Source organism: Asterias rubens, chromosome 9 (genome assembly GCF_902459465.1).
Source record: "Asterias rubens chromosome 9, eAstRub1.3, whole genome shotgun sequence".
Lineage (NCBI taxonomy): Eukaryota > Metazoa > Echinodermata > Asteroidea > Forcipulatida > Asteriidae > Asterias > Asterias rubens.
The window spans coordinates 121,342-142,731 of NC_047070.1; the positions used below are offsets into that span (position 1 = coordinate 121,342).

At 35.3% G+C, this 21,390-nt stretch overlaps 3 protein-coding genes across 8 annotated transcripts in view; 2 read left to right on the forward strand and 1 right to left on the reverse strand.

Annotated features, from left to right (window-relative positions):
- LOC117294366 (attractin-like) overlaps window positions 1-9,344 on the forward strand; it is a 51,146-nt gene extending 41,802 nt beyond the window's left edge. For 2 of the 5 annotated variants that reach the window (XM_033776738.1, XM_033776741.1), the window contains 3 exons: window positions 1,056-1,196; window positions 5,033-5,137; window positions 5,765-9,344. In XM_033776738.1, coding sequence (XP_033632629.1) covers window positions 1,056-1,196; window positions 5,033-5,137; window positions 5,765-6,106 — 588 coding nt within the window. In that variant the 3' untranslated portion in view covers window positions 6,107-9,344. Of the gene's footprint in view, window positions 1-1,055; window positions 1,197-2,197; window positions 2,339-3,294; window positions 3,430-5,032; window positions 5,138-5,764 lie in introns of all 5 variants that reach the window. The other 3 variants (XM_033776739.1, XM_033776740.1, XM_033776742.1) reach the window with 3 other exon arrangements.
- A 2,788-nt stretch (window positions 9,345-12,132) lies between these two features.
- On the reverse strand, window positions 12,133-16,959 carry LOC117294813 (polyadenylate-binding protein-interacting protein 2-like). The gene is made up of 4 exons (XM_033777346.1): window positions 16,895-16,959; window positions 15,051-15,226; window positions 14,075-14,371; window positions 12,133-13,001 (listed from the first exon to the last, which is right to left on the reverse strand). Exons 2-4 carry the CDS (start codon window positions 15,189-15,191, stop codon window positions 12,960-12,962), a joined length of 480 nt encoding a protein of 159 aa, XP_033633237.1. The 5' UTR covers window positions 15,192-15,226; window positions 16,895-16,959; the 3' UTR covers window positions 12,133-12,959.
- A 362-nt stretch (window positions 16,960-17,321) lies between these two features.
- LOC117295079 (EIN3-binding F-box protein 1-like) lies at window positions 17,322-21,280 on the forward strand. Of its 2 annotated transcripts, XR_004519630.1 has the most exons (4): window positions 17,322-17,721; window positions 18,037-18,206; window positions 18,847-20,532; window positions 20,660-21,280. XR_004519630.1 is itself a non-coding variant. In XM_033777648.1 (3 exons), exons 1-3 carry the CDS (start codon window positions 17,574-17,576, stop codon window positions 20,035-20,037), a joined length of 1,509 nt encoding a protein of 502 aa, XP_033633539.1. In that variant the 5' UTR covers window positions 17,322-17,573; the 3' UTR covers window positions 20,038-21,280. The 2 variants fall into 2 exon arrangements, 1 of the variants encoding a protein (XP_033633539.1); XM_033777648.1 differs by having other exon boundaries at window positions 18,847-21,280.
- The last annotated feature ends 110 nt before the right edge of the window (window positions 21,281-21,390 follow it).

The window sequence follows — 21,390 nt, forward strand, 5'->3', positions numbered from 1 at the left end:
ACTCTTGTGTTTACATTTCAGTTTTGAAGCCCTATTCACACTGGGGAACGTTTTCCTAATTCCCTAGAAATAAACCCATGAATTTCCGGAGGAGGTCAATCCTGCAGCTTACCAAGGGTTATATTGTCTAAACATTTCTTCCTTGCAGGTTGAGCTGTTTCCTTAGAAAAAGCTACTATCTTGCGGTTCTACTGTGAAAGACTAATATTTGTTTTTCTCTAGAATTTCTTAGGAATCTTGTCTGCATGTAGTTTCACAAAGCCTTCATTGATCTAGATCATTTTGTCATCACATGTTATTCTTTGACCATTTTACCATATTTACTATCTAGTACATTTTCTTTAGCAGTCTCAATGTAAGGCACAAAGATAAAGGAAATATTGATGCTTGTACAAGAACGTTAATTCCAGTCATTTAATAGATGTGGAATTTTGCCTCGGAATAACGATTATTAACTTGGTTCTACCTTTACACCGACATGTTTGTCTGTTAGCACTTTCCCGAGTTCTGCAAAAAAAAATCACAGGGATATTGCATCTATTAAATCATTGTGGTACTCTCAGCTAAAATATAATAATAATATAATAATAATAATAATAATAATAATAATAATAATAATAATAATAATAATAAGACTTGTAATGCACACATATCCACCCTGCTGGGTGTTCAAGGCGCAGAATATAGGAATTGGACTGCCTCTAGCTACATGTATCAGGCAACCCATGTGGTCTATTTGGTAAGACACTGCTTTAGAATTGCAAAGGTCATGTATCCGAATCCCACCCGAGTAATATGCCTGTGACTTTGAATTCGGGGGAAAGTACTGAGTATACAATGCTAACACACATCGGTGAATGAGTAAAACCCAAATTAATATCCAGTCATTCACTCAAAGTCATCTGGATATTATAATTTAATAAAAGGAGGTATGTTATTATAACAACACAATTCTGCAATTGACAACTAGGATTGAAACCTATGAAGTCTCTTCTCTTACTAATAAAGAATCAACATCTTATTAAAAGGATTTATCTTTGATGATTAAAAACCAGGTGTTCTTCGTCGAGTCGGATGATTTGGGTCTATTACTTCAAATTCTGTTAGCCTTTATCATCATCCTTGTTATTATGCTGACTGTGATGGGTTTAGTGTGGCGATTCTATCAGCTTTACACTGACCAAGTTACTACACAGGTATTGTTTCCCTATCCATTATTAAGGACAATTGTATTCTGATTTATGACATCAAGATATGATCTAAAAGTCACTCTTGAATGATGTTAATCTATTAAGCCTGAGAATATATAACAGAAAGAAATGATGTCCATTTGGTATAGGATAATGCCAGAGGTGGGTGCCATTTGTATTCCAGGAATGGAGCGTACACCAAGGGGATTATCTGTTGTTAACCTCCACCAGTGACATCATGCTATAATGTACCAGGGCTTCAGTAATCAGGTAGCCATCGAGCCATTCCTTCAAAATAATGGAGTGATGGAACAATAGCATGACGTCACAGGTGGAGGTTTATAACTGATGAAGATGAACATTTTTATGAGATCATCCAAGTTAAGCCAGTCAAAAGTACTGTTCTTGAAATGCACTTGGTTGCAAACAGTCTAGTGTGACTCCAATGTCTCTTAATATAAATTCTAAACTTATAGAAATTGTGAAGTGAGATGCAATTCAAAAACAAGGTAAGTGTACACAGATAGTCAGTCAATGTTGAACCCAGCATTTTTAATTAGAGTTTCTGTTGCTGTATATAAAGGTAAGTGAAGACAGTACCTTATTTTTGGTATCAAGGCAGCTAACCATTTGTTATTTATTCTTTAGAAACTACTTCATCGTTTTGTGCACATTATTCATCTTCATTTTGTACTACTAATGACAATCCACTTTCATGTCTTCCATGCTTGCTGCTATTAGTTCTAACATACTGGTCACAGTCAGCTTTATTTAACCCAGTAGACTAAGTCAAGTTTAATCTAATAATAACCCACACCATTTATATCCCTACAGGTAGCTCTATAAGTCACATGAGTGATAGACAATTAACTTTTGCAGTGTGCATTATCAAATTGTAAAACCAGATCTTGGAGTTTGCTAATCTTAAACCTTTTCTTTACCCATAATGCCTTTTGTTTGTCAACCATCTTGCACCCATACCGACCCATTATGCGACCACATTGCAGGTGTCAGTTCGACAGCGATTTCTTCTTCTGAATCTGCTAGAGTTTCTTGTGGTGTTCTTCAGCTGTTTTCTATCATTTCTTCTCTTTTTCGTGGTTGGTTGGAAAGTGAAACAACGTTATGATAGCTTCCGTCGGCAACAGGTAACTGAAAGAGAGAAGAATTCATCAATGATAGGATCATCTGTCCCCTTATAGGTCCAGGATCACACTCCTTGTAATAAGGGGCTTGATTAATATTGGTTATTTCTGTTTGTTTTAGTGCACTTGTGGCGACTGTACTCTGCTTGCACCTGTATCTGTTAGTGTGAATTATTAACATGCCAGAATTCATAACCTTGCGCACATTTCATAGAGTTGACTCCAGAATCAACCATCATTGAGTTGAAGAGATAGATACCATGACCAAAGATTAAAACCATGAACCATTTTGCAGACTCTTAATAAGTGTGTTGAAGGAATGAGTATGGCATGTTAATCAGTCTAATTTGTGCATGTTGTGTTGTAGCATGGAAGTCTAACGTTGGTCTTTTGTTTCTTTCTCCCATTTTCTCCCTGTGTGTTCTTTTGTGGACTGTTTTCTCTTTCTTCCATGTTTTTATGTGATTGTTTTTCTTCCATTCTTCTGCATTTTCTTCAAACCTTCCCTTTCTTTATGTCACATTTATTGTTAACTCCACTTTGTCTTGTTGACCTTGTTATTAATGTGTTCTCTTAATCCATCATCTTTATTTGTTCCCCATTCTTCATTCTATCTAATTCTTCAATCTTTGTATCTAATATTTGCTTTCATTCTTAATACTTTTCCCTTCATCTTCTCTTAATCCTACCTCACCAATTTCTTTAATTCATTTTTTCTTTCATTTACCTGTCCTGTCTTATCATGCATCATTTTTTACATCTTTCTAATTCTACCCACATCTCACTTCCTAATTACATCTCAACCCAAATCTTCATACACATATCATTCCAATCATGTTTGACTTGCATCATCCCATCTTCTTAATTTCTCATCTCTCATTTAACATCTGCCCATCTCTTGGTTTTCTACAACTCGTCTGTTTCTCTTTGTTTCTTCTTGCATCTTGCCTGGGTATTAGATAACATTCTATCAGCCTTCCTTTGATCTTGTGACTGTGCTCGTTACTTTCTTTGTATGCTTTTTTGTGATCATTGTGCTATTTGCGACCTTTCTGAAAGTGAAAGACTTGTGGGATCGTTTTCACCGTAGACAGGTAAGTAATCTATGATATCACACATCATTTTACATTTAAATGTCACTCAGAGCTACTGCACTATAATAAAGCTAAATCCACCATTGCAAAGTTATCCCAGTGCATAAATAACGCTGTCTGGTGAATAGATAAGCATAGAAAAGTAAGTGCTGAAGAGCTCTCTAGTTTAAACACACACATATATTCATTTCCATCAACTGTTGTTGATCAACATTGAAAAAGGGGTTTGAAATTTTGCCACTAATTTTGCCACTAATACCATTCTGGTTCATGAAGACATTTATAAACTTTTGAAACAAACCTGTGGGTTATCAAGACACAGTGTTATTGCTAAATGTACTCATATATCCCTGATTGCGAAGGTAAGTATGTGTTAAGGCAATATTTGTTATTGCACTCTGGTTTGGGTTTGAGTCTTTCTATAAGGTGCCAAGTTGATCATTTCTTCAGATCGATCCCAATCGACTATCAATAAATCATCTTTTCTGTTGGATTATATAACCAATACAATTACGTGATGGCAAGAATTGATCAATATCAGTAAGAATCATGTTTAAAACCATTTTTATAGTACGCTCTGATCAAACTTCAATTGCTTCATAGTTTTATGTTTTGTTTCGTTACCAAAGTGTGTTTACTTCCATGTTGTATTGATTCATATTCAATTTGAGCATGTACTTATTTGATATAATGTCAATAATGCATGATGTTTTTGTGGTTCATCGTGCTGTGTCTGTGTAGATTGTTCATCCATTTATCCACTACTCATTCAGCAGATAATCTGCTAAAATAAACAAATATGCAAGAATTATTACACATTGAAATAAGTGTGAAGCAATGTCATAAGTTAGTGCATAGTAGTGGACCAGGCAACACATTACGACATACATTCACCCATATCAGCCTGATTGGTAGGAAAACATAGGCATTGTCCCTGCTTAGCACACTTGCTTTAACACTTGTTGCTTTATTGCAACAATAATGTTTTACAACAAAATAACATGGAAAGATTGTTCTATTTTCAGTGAACTTTCTGCAGAATCAGGGAGTGTTGGCAGCTTCTGAAACACTACATAAATCTCTTCTTTGCCATTGTTATGGTTTCATATTGCTAGCTACAAGAATATGCAGTCTCCTGACGATGACTAGAGCCAGCTAGTCAAAACTTTGAGACCAATTTTAAGAACTGACTCCGCGGTAGTACAGTTAATCACAATCCTATAAGCTAAAGTAGTAGTCCCAGCCTATTTTCTTTACCATCTGCCCGGGTAATAGTTAAAAAGCAGGACAGTTCTTTTCAGAACTGAGAAGTCTCCCGAACACCCGATAAATCTACTCCGCGGTAGTAAAACAAAGAAAGACAGTTCTCTAAGAACAAACTCTAACTGGCAAGTAGATTCACACATGGTGTTACCACAAACCAAACATATATTGATACCTCACCATGCAATATGCTTCAAATCCTATATGATATGCAGAAAGACATGAGTTTTCCCATACAGTATGTAGGGAAAGTTTTCCACAGTCGGGCAGATAATTATCATATATGGGTGAAGACATTTCATTGTTTATCATTTAATTCACCTCTGTTTGTATCCATTAGAATCGAGCTGTTGAGTTAGCTGTGATGGCCCGAAGACCTTTTGCTCCGATTAATCTTGTGATTGAGAACACTGTCCCACCAGATATAGTAGCTGGAACTAACAAAGTAAGCTTTAGGACACTACCATTTTATCACAGATTGTCCAATTATTCAGAGCTCAAAAATAGTTTCACTAGGATTTTGTGTGGTGTTTGAATAACTTCAATTACTGTATTAAAAGCTCTGGACCGTCTGGTAATTACTCAGAATAACTAACATAAAAATTTACTAGGTAAATGTTTAGTGTCTAGTGTAGTTTTTGGGGAAAGAAGTAATTTCTCACGTAAACAATTGAATCTGTAAAAAACTTCAAAGCACACAAAAGTTTATTTTTCTTAACATAATTATTTTCACAGATTTGTTGTTTTATGCAATAGAAGAAAAATGTAACCAATCAATTTTGTTTTAGAGATGAATATAAAAAGTAGTTAGTTTTAGTTGCCTGATATTTTTGACCCTAGCAGAGTCTTTCTCAAAAACTAACACCAAAGACGTTAAGCCTTTGAGAAAGACTCTGCTTAGGTCAAAATGTTAGGCCACTAACTTATTTGCACCTAAACAATAGGTCCTTCTGGTTGGTAAGCAGTTTGCAATAACTAATTATATTTTCTCATAATATTATTTTGTACATAACTTTTGCCCCTAAATAGAGAAGTTTCTAATTATACTTGTTATGACCTTTTTTATTTCTAGAAACAAACCTTTGCATTCTCCTTTGAAGTGTGCTCTGACAACAAGGCCCAAGTTGCTACTTTATTTATGCAAATGCCAATGCCAGATGGAGATAAGATTCCTGTTGGTCAATCAAGATTCTCTTTAGCATCAGCTCTAATCCAAGTCAAACCAAAGAAAGGTGAAAGACGTAATAGTAATCCAAAACACCAGGCAAGAGAAACAGCTAGAGGTATAGAAACCAATCTTAATACATCTCAGACTGGAGTTCAATCACAAAGTACACCAGACACTGAAAGGAGACCTGAACTTTATGTTATTCAAAACAACTCATCTGGTTATGACAATGCAGCAATGGTATAGCAAGGTATGTGGTATAGCATTGGTAGACCTAAATTACAAAACAATTACATATCTGTGTATTTCAATTTATATTATAATTCTACTATTTGCCAAAATATTAGTAAAGAACATAGTTCTTTTCATTTCATAACCTTTAATTAAACCGTGTATTTTTCTCAGATATTTGGTACCAGGGAAACCTGAGAAATTTAAGACACTTATTAGGGTCTCACTAGCAGCCAGAATGATGAGAGTTTTCTTGATAAAGGGAGTTGGGTTGGCCCAAAGATTCTGTTATGATTTTAAGACACTTATTAGGGTCTCACAAGCAGCCAGAATGATGAGAGTATTCTTGATAAAGGGAGTTGGGTTGGCCCAAAGATTCTGTTATGAAACTTAAGAAACTTATTAGGGTCTCACACGCAGCCAGAATGATGAGAGTATTCTTGATAAAGGGAGTTGGGTTGGCCCAAAGATTCTGTTATGAAACTTAAGAAACTTATTAGGGTCTCACACGCAGCCAGAATGATGAGAGTATTCTTGATAAAGGGAGTTGGGTTGGCCCAAAGATTTTGTTATGAAACTTAAGAAACTTATTAGGGTCTCACACGCAGCCAGAATGATGAGAGTATTCTTGATAAAGGGAGTTGATTCTGTTATGAAGTGTATGAGAACATCACCATTGGTGTCGTCACTTGTATATGTATATATATTGGAGATGGGGCTATCTTATGTTCTTTAAGTCTACCAATTGCTTTCAGATAAATTGTTTGAAGGGTTGTGTATTAATTTAGGTACATTACATATGCATATAATATGTACATGTAGTAAAAGAGATAAGTATATATTTTTCAATAAGGATCATTTGTAGATTTTTTAATTGTGTAATGATATGGGTTTTTTGTAGCAATGCAAATGTGTATTCACCATTGTTTGAATAAGAAAGTCACACACTTTTGGTTACTGGTCATCACTGGATCATTATTATTTACTTTCAATCTTCTCAAACTTTACTCAAATTGCCGATTGTTGTCAAAGTATGACAGATCACGCTCATGTTTATAAACAAATATACATGAATTTAATATATAAAATCTCTTAGTGTTTGGTGAATAAAAGAAACCAACAATGGTAGTTAAAGCATGCTGTTCATTTTGCTTCACCGGAATGGAGGGTTTTCCCCAAGCAGCTAATGGAACAATTAAAAAGTTTTGTTTCTAATTCTCTTTTCTGCTGCAAACAAGTGACCTTGTTGTTATGGGATGTAAAGGTCAAACTCTCATGTAGATAGTATGAAGTATTGGTTTATTTTATGCTTTGTAAAGCATTCATGTATTAGCCCCAACAGATGATGCAGTTTGCCTATAGTGTGTGAAGCCTAAATTTGTCCATTCCCATTCTCTTATGTAACTCCAAACCTCATTGCTTGGACGTGGATAAGATTGAATCCATTCCCGTTCTCTTATGCAACTCCAAACCTCATTGCTTGGACTTGGTTAAGATTGAATCCATTCCCGTTCTCTAATGTAACTCCAAACCTCATTGCTTGGACTTGGTTAAGATTGAATCCATTCCCGTTCTCTTATGCAACTCCAAACCTCATTGCTTGGACGTGGATAAGATTGAATCCATTCCCGTTCTCTTATGTTACTCCAAACCTCATTGCTTGGACGTGGATAAGATTGAATCCATTCCCGTTCTCTTATGTAACTCCAAACCTCTTTGCTTGGACTTGGTTAAGATTGAAACGCTTTACTCTGTGATTAAGTAAGTGTTATAAAATGGGCCTACCATTGCAAATACTTCACTTGGGCAATTGAATATAGGAGGCGTTTGGAGTGTATGTGTGAATGTTAGGACTAGTAACAACTACAGCAAACCTTAATAAGAAACCTTGTAAACTTAACTAAAATACACCAAACGGATTCAGTCTATGTGATGTATGTACTTAGCAATTATGATCCATTAATCAGTACTATGAGACATATTGATATCATACAATCTTGTCTTTTAATGTTAGCATCAAATAATACGCAGTAATCTGGTGACATTTAAACTGAACTCAAGAAGAAGAAAACAAACATTTAAATTTACACCAACAATGTTAAGATGCACTTTGACATAGTTTATAGGTGTTCCTCAATGTGCTGGCATTTGTGTAACTTATGGTAAAAATGCTTAATAAATAAGGTTTAAAACTTGATTAGATTGAAATCATTACCTGCTACAAAAATACAGGTAGTTTTTATAAATTTTAAAGTTATATAGAGTGGTTATGAAATGAGCTAAAATTCTATAGATGGTAAATGAATATGAATGTAAATTTTATGAAATTAATGTTGGTTTCTGGAGAGTGAATTACACCAAACAGAACCAGTGGAATACATTACCATTCTTCATAATAAAAGTTGCAAGGAGATGTGAATACTAATTAAGAACTATTTAAGTTTATGGGAATTTAATATATTAAATAAGAAGATTTTTGAAATGTACATTAATGCAAATAATCCAAGTCAATAGTCACATTGTACATTTCACTGAATTATTTGTTTCTGTAATTATCCATTTTGATAAGTGACAACTACTTAATAATGTTAGGAATGTTTGATATGCCCGCCAAGTTCTAGTTTCATAGCGACTTAAACATGGACATAGCTTCATAGTTAGAAGGAAATAATATTGACTTCTAGTATTTCAGTTTGACTGTTTACATGTTCAATTTAAGATCATAGGTCAGAATCCATGTACCGTTGTCCACTGTTAGCATCTTTATAATACTCCTTGATGAATCCATGTTGTGATGATATCTAGGAACAATGAAGACATATTTCAGCTTATATACATCATAAGGTAAGATGTTAATAAATTGGACAGCACAGTTCATAAAACTGTTCTTCCGCAGATGTGAAATTCCACAAAGCAGTGTGAAATCATACGTAAATACAAGCATCAAGCAAAAGTGTTTAATAGTAAATCTTAATACACTAGCCAAGGTTAGTATGCAATCCTTTTTGATTTATTATTACTTCTTAAATAATTAGTGACTCAAATTGCTTACACATGGTGGTTACAACTTAATTTCAAACTACTTGGAAGTTGCTGTGTATCAATGGGTTTGCTTATTATCTTTCTTTGTTTTATCCAGCAAATAATATAAATCCTATATGTATATCTTTTTGATTTTTAATTTGTACGAGGGTCAACGGATTATTTTGTATAAATTGTGCAATTTATAATGAAAACAACGTAATATAATGAACCTTCTAAGTTTCTCACAGAGTCTTTTTATGTTTCAACTTTTGCATGTTATAACACATGGAATATTACTTACCCCTGGCGGCCTAACACTTTCGTATTATACTACAGCAACGTCCTGGATATCAGGGTCCATTTCTGAGGCGGAAAATTTTCATAGCTTCATTACTCAAATCTTACCTGCAAGAAGCCACGAATTTCAACAGACTCGCATTCCATGGCAGCATATATTTTTCTGTGGTGGGTTTTCAAATTTGCCCTAAAATGCAACAAGGCCTTGTGATATTTTCAAATTTGCCTAAAATGCAACAAGGCCTTGTGTACTTTTTAAATTCGCCCTAAAATGCATCAAGGCTATATATAGCCTTGTGTACTTTCCAAATGTTGCCCTAAAATGCAACAAGGCCTTATGTACTTTTCAAATTTGCACTAAAATGCAACAAGGCTATAGCCTTGTGGTATTTTCAAATTTGCCTAAAATGCAACAAGGCTATATAGCCTTGTGTACTTTCATATTTGCACTAAAATGCAACGAGGCTTGTGATATTTTCAAATTTGCCTAAAATGCAACAAGGCCTTATGTACTTTTCAAATTTGCACTAAAATGCAACAAGGCTATAGCCTTGTGGTATTTTCAAATTTGCCTAAAATGCAACAAGGCTATATAGCCTTGTGTACTTTCATATTTGCACTAAAATGCAACGAGGCTTGTGATATTTTCAAATTTGCCTAAAATGCAACAAGGCTATAGTCTTGTGTACTTTTCAAATTTGCACTAAATTGCAACAAGGCTATATATATATAGCCTTGTGTACTTTTCAAATTTGCACTAAAATGCAACACGGCTTGTGATATTTTCAAATTTGCCTAAAATGCAACAAGGCCTTGTGTACTTTCATATTTGCACTAAAATGCAACAAGGCTATAGCCTTGTGTACTTTTCAAATTTGCCTAAAATGCAACAAGGCTATAGCCTTGTGATATTTTCAAATTTGCCTTAAAATGCAACAAGGCTATAGCCTTGTGATATTTTCAAATTTGCCTAAAATGCAACAAGGCCTTGTGTACTTTCATATTTGCACTAAAATGCAACAAGGCTATAGCCTTGTGTACTTTTCAAATTTGCACTAAAATGCAACAAGGCTATAGCCTTGTGTACTTGTTAAATTTGCACTAAAATGCAACAAGGCTATATATATATAGCCTTGTGTACTTTTTAAATTTGCACTAAAATGCAACAAGGCTATATATATTTAGCCTTGTGTACTTTTCAAATTTGCCTAAAATGCAACAAGGCTACAGTCTTGTGTACTTTTCAAATTTGCACTAAAATGCAACAAGGCTATAGCCTTGTGATATTTTCAAATTTGCCTAAAATGCAACAAGGCTATAGCCTTGTGATATTTTCAAATTTGCCTAAAATGCAACAAGGCCTTGTGTACTTTCATATTTGCACTAAAATGCAACAAGGCTATAGTCTTGTGTACTTTTCAAATTTGCCTAAAATGCAACAAGCCTTGTATTTTTTCTCCAAATGTTGCACTAAAATGCAACAAGGCTTATAGCCTTGTGTACCTTGCAAATTTTGACCAAAAATGCAACAAGTCTAAAGCCTTGTTTACTTTTCAAATGTTGCCCTAAAATGCAGCAACCTTGTGAAATTATCAAAGTTTGCCCTTAAATGCAACAAGGCTGTAGCCTTTTTTCCTAAAATGCAACAAGGCCATGTGTACCTTGCAAATTTTGCCCTAAAATGCAACAAGGCTATATTTTTCAAATGTTGCCCTAAAATGCAACAAGGCCTTGTATACTTATTCGTCAGCTCAGAACTATAAGGTCAGTTTGTATGGATTTCAAAATATTGACTCTTTCATATTTTGGACCTTCTGGTAAATGAAGGCTATTGATTAAGGGTGGTTTCCAAAAACGTGGCAAAAGAATCATTCAATTTCAATTTTGTGTAACATTTTTAAGGATTTTATGATTATTTTAAGAATGGAATGTAGTTAATGACATTATAGTGCTGAGTCGACCAATTATCACTTGCGCTTTCACGCATACCACCTGTAACTTTGGAGCTACCACAACATTTTATGTTCAAACCAGACTTCGTGGAGTTTAATTAGATTCCTTAAACTTTCTTTTCCACAGCAATAACTGACATTTACATAAATAATTAGTCTGAATACTTGTAAACGTTACTTGCATTATCGGAGAAAGAAAATAAATACTTATTTCAAAGTCTTTGGAGCCTATATAAGGTAATAATGTTTAACAGTGATCCGTTTAGAGCCAACTGTTTCTCAGGTATGAAATAACGCTAATGTTGATGACCTTAAACAGATTTGAAAATGAAATGAAATGCATTAATTGAAAAATGTATCTGTCTGAACTAATTTCCATCGCACAAATTTTCTTTTCCTCGTTTTTGTGTCATACAGAACGGAAAAGAGTATTACCTACATTGTAGTTTAGTTTTAAAGGCACTGGACACTATTGGTAATTGTCAAAGACTAGCCTTCACAGTTGGTGTATCTCAACATATGCATAAAATAACAAACCTGTGAAAATTTGAGCTCAATCGGTCATCGAAGTTGCGAGATTATAATGAAAGAAAAATAACCCTTCTCACACGAAGCTGTGTGCGTTTAGATGGTTGATTTCAAGACCTCAAGTTCTAAATCTGAGGTCTCTAAATCAAATTCGTGGAAAATTACTTCTTTCTCGAAAACTACGGCACTTCGAGAGGGAGTCGTTTCTCACAATGTTTTATACTATCAACCTCTCCCCATTACTTGTAATCAAGAAAGGTTTTATGCTAATAATTATTTTCAGAAATTACCAATAGTGTCCACTGCCTTTAAGTCTTATCTTGAACAAAATTCTGGTTGCAAATATATTACATTTGTGAAAAACCTGTCAATTAGTGACAATCTACTAACAATGGCCCAAATTTCATGAAGCTGATTATGCAATAGAAACAGCTCAGCACATAACAATTTTGCTTATCATAATATGGTTAATGTCTTAACTACCATTCCTCATGTACAGTCTTTACCTGGTTTCCTGCTACCATAATTGGTTGAGCATAACTTACTGCCTAAGCAGCATGAAATTGAGCCCCGTTTAGAAAACTGGTTCTAATTAAACAACTACTGGTTCTAATTAAACAACTACTGGTTCTAATTAAACAACTACTGGTTCTAATTAAACAACTACTGGTTCTAATTAAACAACTACTACTAAATAATTGGATATGAAACCCAAACCACAAAACATTTTGTAACACAAGGAACCGATAAAAAGACCAAGGTTCAGTTTAAGAAAACTGTCTCAAGGTCCAGCCTTGAGTTTACAACATTTTACATATAAAGTGAAATTTAACTAAATGGCTGTATTGTCATCAACAAAATAAAAGGATATATATATATACATTGTACTATCAGTACATCTTCCAAGTATTCACAACTTGATCTATTTTTATACAAACACAATCTTTGCAAACACAATATACACATTTTTGGGTCCACACTAAAATTGAATTCAATTTTATACAGTGGCTTAATGATGAAGTCGTGTTGTATAAATCTTGTACATTGTTGTTGTGTAGGATCAGCATCTACCTCTGTGGATTATCACCCAAAGAATCCGAGTCCGAGTTCTGAAGAAGAAAACAGGACAAAATAAGACAATTATAACATTTTCTCCTCTCTACTTGGTTGTTATTTTTGATATGCAACAAGCAAAATCATGCAACACCATTATTTAAGATGAGTAATTACATGATTTTGGGTTGAACAAAGAAAATTTACTAGAGTGGGACTTAAACTAACGCCCTCAAGATTAACATGCCAGCGCGCTCTACAAGCTGAGCTATCTAGCCCTTTGTTGCAGTCATGCAACTCTTCCGCGGATCAGTAGATTTCCACGTTTCATGAAATGGAAATCCGCCGCTACAAATGAAATCACAGAGACACAAGTTTTCCTCGTACAGCATACCTTCTACTCTATTTTATGCACAGTCTGGCTCCGTAGTGTTTTATGTGCAGTTTATAAATGGGGTGAGCGGGAACCAGACACTGTAAGTGCCCAATACGCGGCTAGGACACAATTGTTATCGTGTACACTATTTTCTGCATAGTCTGGCTCCGTAGTGTTTTTGTTGCTTTATGTATCGGGGGATGCTAGGGGAACCTAACAAAAAGGGCCCAATACAAACTAGTTTCAGTATTTTCTGCATTTTATGGCAAGTTGCATGCCTGATATTGGTGTTCTCCCTATTTTGCCAATATCTTTGGTCCATGGTGCCAGGTATGTCAATCATGACAATACTTGTATCTCGGCCAATACCATGTCTTCACAGGATTTATGAAGAACTTATAAACATGCTGTTTATGGTTTAATTGGTAAGCTATGTTTTTCATTGACAATACTTTCAATTTTAACTGAAAGAAAAAGTAGTCTGTCAGAAGGGTGTCAAAATAGTAGGCATCTGTCCGTCAACCCCGACAATGGACTGTGTGTGGGGTGGGGGGGGGGGGGGTGTCATCTCTGTTGCAGCGGCGGCTGTGGCTGAGCAGTCTAATTCTTGCATGACAGACTCTGCCACAGTTAATGCAAGCAAAGGGAGAGGAGGGGGTTGACACGGGTAGGGGCTGCTACACTACACACAATTTCCTTCACTGTCAACATACACTCAGTATTAAGACACTTCTCTAAAACTATGATACTTACATCTGATTCTCCTTCCGAGTCATGTCCTCCAAACCCAGAAGGAGCAACTCCTTCTGCTGTTCCTCTCCAAGTGATGTCTTGTTCCTCTACTATACCACTCTCTCCTGCCACTACTCCATCTGCATCTAAATCACTAATAGCTCCACTGTCAATACTAAGACTATGAAGGGATGGGATTCCATCATCAATAGTATCTCCGTCTGCATTAGGTGGAGAAAACAAACCAAGAGCTTCTTCCTCCAACATGTCTTCAAAGCACGACTCTATAAATTCCTCCTCCAGAATTTCTTCCATTATCTAAACACAAATATTTGAAACAACAACTTTTTAATGACAACATCAGCATTACTAAAGTAATAACCTATTGCATCAATTCAGTGTGGTGTCCCACAGAAGATACCTATTGCAGGGATTAAGATACACAAGGTCCCAGGTGGTGGTGGTGGGGGGGGGGGGGGGCAGGTCACAGTGAGGCACAGATGGGAGGAGGAATGAAGTGATTGGTGTGATTGATCTCTTTTTAGAACCTTCAGGTCAAGCTCCAAGGGTCAAGTGTCAACATCAACGGGGTTAGTTTAGTTTGGCCATTGGCTTTCACACACAATGTGCAGTGCTTATTACATCTTTCTTTACTTTGTTTTTAAGACATAACACTTTCCCCTAAAAAAGACCCCCAAAATAACAACTTTGAGAGAAAAGTTTCTCCCACCTGGCTGTACTATAGAGTTAACTTCTTTGAAGCCTAAAACCACATAGGCATACAATAACAAACAAATAAACAGTATGCACACAATATGCAGAGAGACAATAACAGTAACAAAATTGCAATCCCCCCATAAGGTTATAAGGTTATATAGCCTCCCTTTTGGTATAATCACCAGACATAATTTACTTCGTATGATATGTGTCATGTATCTTGAAGAAACATGATGTCAAGCTGTAAGACATAACACTTAACCTTTGACCTTGAACCTACCTGTTGATTGACCTCATCCTCTTCTTTAGGATCACCCATCCACATATACTCTTCAAATGGGTTAATATCATCTTCATTTCTTGTTGCTGGGATGAGGATGTCTTTTTGTGTTGAGTTGCTATCAGGATTTCCTTCCTCCATCTTTTGTAATTACATCAAGACACAACATTAAGAATCTGAAACAAAGAAGGGAGGACCGAAAATATGTCATGAATAATACAGACACATTAATTGCCACTATGTCAAACCTTCTTTGGAATTAAAACCTCCAAATATAGCACACAATTAAAATTGGTGTGGGCAAAATTGACCTTAAATGATTTTGAATTTTACAATTCTATTTAAAGATTGTGCTATAAAGCTCTATCTGCACTTGCACAGAAAAGTACGACTCCAGTGTGTTAACTTTCCACACAATGAAATCATCAAGATTATTGTAAATTTGATTGCTAAATAATTCATCAAAAATAAAACCACTTTTAATAAATCCATGAAAAAAGGCAATGATTAAATTTTGTTTGCTCTAGACCTCTTGATCAGCGAGTGAGATGTACATGTATGCAACTTGTATACCAAACATGTACCAATAGCTTTGTAAATAGCAATACCTCACATCTCTGTGATATTTTTTCACAGGACTCGGGAAAGTACTAAGTATACAGTGCTAACACACATCGGTGTATGGGTAAAAACCAAAATTAATATTCTTTATCCCGATGCAAATTTAACGTCTATTATATATCGTTGCGGTACCAGCTGCCAAAACATAGGATTCGAACTGCCTCTAGCTACCGGGCAACCTCGGTAGTCTAGTTGGTTAGACACTGCTCTAGAATTGCAAGGATCGTGGGTTCAAATCCCACATGAGTAACATGCCTGAGTTATTTTTTCACAGGACTCGGGGAAGTACTGAGTATACAGTGCTAACACACATCGGTGTACGGGTAAAAACAAAAATTTATAATTTGAATCTTATTCTTAATAACATAAATTTCAACTAATAATATTTTAAAAAATCCATTTCCTATATAATTTTAAGAGGTTTAACTATTGTGTTTTGGAATGTTATGTGAAGCTGCTAAAAAATAATAAAAATAAAAATGTTGAAAGACTAGAACAAAAAGTAAAAGCTCAAGAAATAAAAAAGAGTCAGAAATGCCACAACAAACTCACACCATGGATGGAGCAATTTCAATTCAATTCACTTTTTTTTCCAAAACCAAACAAATAAACAAAACAATGTAGTAATGTTCAAATTTTCTGAAGCAGCACTTTACAGGAAGAAGAAGAACTTTGAAGAAGAATAAGAAGTGAATTATAGTATAGTATAGTACAATATTTACAAGCAAAGGCAAAATATTAAGGATAACTTTCCGTATGGCGCCACCACCTTTTCACTAATTTTTTCAAAAAAGGGATATCTCATTGAGGTAAATTAGATACTATATTATTTCATATCGAATGAAAAAGTGGTGGCGCCATACGGAAACTTTTCCAATATTAATTACAGAAAACCAAAACCAAAATCAAAACAGAGCACAAGGTGGTGGAGTTGGAGGGGGCCCATAAAAAGCAAAGCTTGTCGAGTATGGACCCCCCCCCCCCCCAATACACTCAGAAAGTCACACTCATATATTTATAGGAATGTCAATTGAGTTGACGAACACAAAAACAGTAAACAGTCGGATAGAGAATTGGTTTTGGTGGTGAAATGTATCAATTTGTCGCTTTTAACTGTGGAAGGTTTGTAGAAAATAACAGATTGAATAACGTAATATTTCACTGATTACGTTTTAAGTTATTTCATATCAATACAAATATGAAGAAATGATACAAAAACTTACCACAAAGAATCAAGAATCAGTGTACGATTGCTCATCCGTACGAAAATAAACAATCCAGTACAATGTCTGATACCTAAGATCCTGTCCAACAAAACCATGTGATAATGATGAAGACATTCTTGGCACCAGACTAATAAGAAAAAACCCCAGAAACAATGGGCTAAAGTTGTAGAAGGGGCGGAACTAGGGAGTTTTAGCTTGCAAACTTGCATTTAGATTTCGCATAATTAAACGTGGAAGAAACTATTTTCCCTTCTTCCTTTGAGGGATACATTCCAGAGTGCATGAAGTCATATCAGCTATCGACAACCCCCCCCCCGCCCCGCCCATGCCTGTCCCCCTTGCCTGCCTGCCTAACAGCGCGCGCAACATAACAAACCTACAACCCATCCTTTTAAAGTAACACGTCATAGTTTAACTTCCAGCTGTCATGTACGTCAGTTCAGACAGGTTTAGTATAGAAGAAGAGATCATTTCTTTCCATTGTGCAATCATCATGATCTGGAGTTTCTGCAGTAAACATAAACTGTCGGCAGTGTCACACGTCCATCTTTAGTCTTCGGAGGGAGCTGCCATCCGCCGTCAGATAGAAGACGGTCTACTCTAACTAAGTCTAACAATCAATCAACTTATCAAGAATTTCAGGAAGTAAAATATATTTTCACTGAACATTTCAGCAATGCCAAAGCGTCTGTCACCCAGTACACTTCATGGTATCTGTCTTAGTTTTATTGCTAAGAATATTGACCACTGGACTGGTCATTATGAGGAATACCATTTGGGTCAAGCCAATTATCTGCATGTCCTTGGACCCTTCAATGAGCTCAGTGAGTGCAACATCATTAAAATAATATTTTTGTAAATAATTTTATAAAGTTAATTTCATCAGTATATTTCAAACCTTTTTGAAAACAATATGTGATATTGAATTGCATATGTGTTTGTAAAGTCATGCAAGTAGGCCTTTATTTCTCGACATATGCCTTGCCTTTTCTGCATTCTGGAGACCCCTTCCATCCACCACCAGTCCACCACACCACTACATTAAAAGTTTTGTTCAATAATTCATGTGATTGTGAATTAACAATTTTAATTTTCACTATTTCATTTATTTCATTTCATTTGATTCCATTTCCTTTTAGATTCCCAGCTTGCTCAAGATGTTATGAATGTTCTTATTAAGGAACAGCGACTAAGTAGGTCGTGTCTTCATTTATTGCTGTTTGGTCGTGCACTTCAACATCTAGATCTGAGTAGTTGCAATCGTATTGTAAACGATGAAGTTGCAGGAATTATTGCATCATCTTGTAAGGTAAATTAAAGGTTTGCCTTTAACAGTTTAACTTTTTTCTGTGACTGGCCAGCAGGACCAGTTAGACAGTTAGAGTTAAGTTTATGTTTACGTTGGTTTACTCAGCATGATCCACAAGTTTGGAAGAGTCGGGACTTAATGTAAAAAGCATTGATACGGTTATTGTGGAATGCGCTATATAAGAATTTGTTATTATTATTAAGTTTGGACGTTACCCTAAGGGTGGTTGATTGGTAGCTCTGTTATATCACTGGTCCATCAGCTTTTTCATTGGTCCAAGGTTGTCTTTCAACATTGTCATTTTAGCATGGGACTTGTAATTTGAACTGACATGAAGCAGTTTTATACACAGGATGGGACTTCAGCAATAAAATAGCCAGCAGGAAGAGTCAGGACTTAAAAGCAATAAACTAGCCCGATGATAGACTAGTTAAACAGAATGGGGACTGGTCATTTAGTGTTATAACTGGCACATGGCCAGCGGGACAACACAGTCACTGAAAAGGGGTCAATATTTCTAATCAAGTGGGAATTAATGTTTTTACATTCAACTAGTTGACGATAAACTGAATTCAATGATACAGTGCATATGTGTGTAGTTTATTCTGTATTTTAATTGTATTTTTGTATTGTTTTACAGGTCCTTCATAAACTGGATTTGACCAACTGCAAGAGAGTTACATCTGCAGGTTTTCATGCAATAGCTACCAGTCTTCAATATCTATCTACTCTATATGTGACCAAGACAAACTTGCGCAGTTCTGCTGCACATATTATATTCAAGAATTGTACCGAACTGCAAGATGTGTCCATGAAACACTGTCAAATAAGTGATCAAGATCTCATGGTGCTATGTCAAGAAGTAGCTTCCAGTAAGCGTGGAACTAAATTAAAACGCTTAGATGTTTCTTACACCCTTGTCACAGAGATGGGAGTGCGTGCTATTCTCAAAAACATACCTCAACTCCAAGTGGTAGATTACCCAAGTCTCATTAATTGTTTATTTGATGAGGATATAGAGAATATAGAATCCCTCATCAATTCTCCAGAATGCTACAAATACAAACTACGATCATTACAATGTCAGGATTTTATATCAGTATCCAATGAAATGTTACAAGCGATTCCTACAATATGTCCTCAAGTGACCCAACTTGACCTCAGATTTGCTGGTGGGTTTGATAACTCAGGTTTATGCCACCTTGCTAAAATGCACAATTTGAAAGATTTACAGTTGTGTTGTGAGGAAAGTGAAGATATTACATTTGAAGATGGTGTGATGCCAGTCCTTATCGAGATTGGTCCTGATTTGAAAGTCCTATCTCTTCAAGATATCAGTGGTTTAGACCCAGTTGTTATTTGCCAGCTTTGTCCAAACTTACAGAAGTTATTCCTTCTGATGATGAAGAATGGTAAAGTGTTTAATACATTGGGTGACATTAATAATAATCATCCAGCAATGACAGAACTAGTCGAGTTAGATTTCTGGTGTCGGAATGGAGATGACTCACTGTCTGAAGAAGCCCTCAGCTTTATTTTATCAAGAAGCGTTAATGTGGAGTCTATAGGACTAATACGAGTTGACAGTTTTACTACCAATGTTTTACAAACTATTCTTAGACACAATAAGTTTACATGTCTGAAACGTCTGTCATTACATGAATGTCACTGCATGACGGAAGATGGTCTGTCAGATCTGCTTCTAAGCAGTTATAACCAACTACAGTTTGTAAAACTCATTAATTGTTTACAAATTACTCGAAGGAATTATGAGGGATGGGAAAGAGTTGCAAAAAGGGATAATTTGAATATTAAAATAGATTGGAAGTAGGAAGATGGATTGACAAAACAACTTCATGGTGGAGGAGACTGGTCCAACGAATTGCAAATATTCATTTCTACAAGCCTTGAAGGGGCACAGCTTATTTTATCTGGTATAAAGGGCTTTTCTATAGGATTGGGTGATGTAAGATTGTATTGGAACCTTGTAATTGCTGTGGTTACTGTGGGTTATTTCAAAGCCTGTTTGCACATCATTTTAATTTTTAATTTAATATTTAGTTTTAATCAGAAAGTTTTAGACTCATGTTTTTTTGTTTTGAAACCAAATTGTAATACCAATGCGAAGTGGTGAAGTTCATTATTTATTTAGGAATTGAGTAAAAACCTGAAGTTGTCAATATTGATCAACCTGCAAAGATTTCATCAAATCAGGTGATCCCATTTTTAAATCAATTGATCCCATTTTCAAAGCAGCTGCCGGGTGTTACAATTTTCAAATCATTTGATCCCATTATCAAATCGGGTGATCCCATTATCAAATCGGGTGATCCCATTATCAAATCAGGTGATCCCATTATCAAATCAGGTGATCCCATTTATCAAATCATTTGATCCCATTATCAAATCATTTGATCCCATTATCAAATCAGGTGATCCCATTATCAAATCAGGTGATCCCATTATCAAATCAGGTGATCCCATTATCAAATCATTTGATCCCATTATCAAATCATTTGATCCCATTATCAAATCAGGTGATCCCATTATCAAATCAGGTGATCCCATTATCAAATCAGGTGATCCCATTATCAAATCAGGTGATCCCATTTTCAAAGTAGGTGATCCCATTTTCAACTGGTCTGACCCATTCTCAAAGCAGGTGATCCCATTTTCAAAGCAGATGATGATTCAATTTAAGTGAAATAATGAATAGTAAAAAAGTCAGTTTTTCTGTCAACATCCAAGTGTTCTAATTGAAAAAAGTATTATTGGTTTTGCAGGTCTTCAGGTGCAATCTTCTAAACTTCAACAATATTTTGTGACAAATTATTCTCAACAGGTTTGCTTACCAAAAACAACAATTATTTGTAAATTGTGTAATTTATTTTCAGTTTTTATCCAGTAATTGGAAATTTATATTTTGATATATTATCATTAAGTCAGTACTACATTTAGGTGTGTTTTTAGAGCCTAAAAAAGATAAATAATTGCCAAACATCTTGCAAACACCCACCAGGTGAAATTTATGTGGATCTATGCTTTATAAATACAAATAAAATTGGCCTGAAATCAAAAAGAAAATGCAAACAATTTGTTTGATTCCAATGATTTGTGTGAATAGTGTTTTTGAATGATATAACAAAGCTTAACAAGAGCTTGCAAAATTTATTCCGGGAAATAC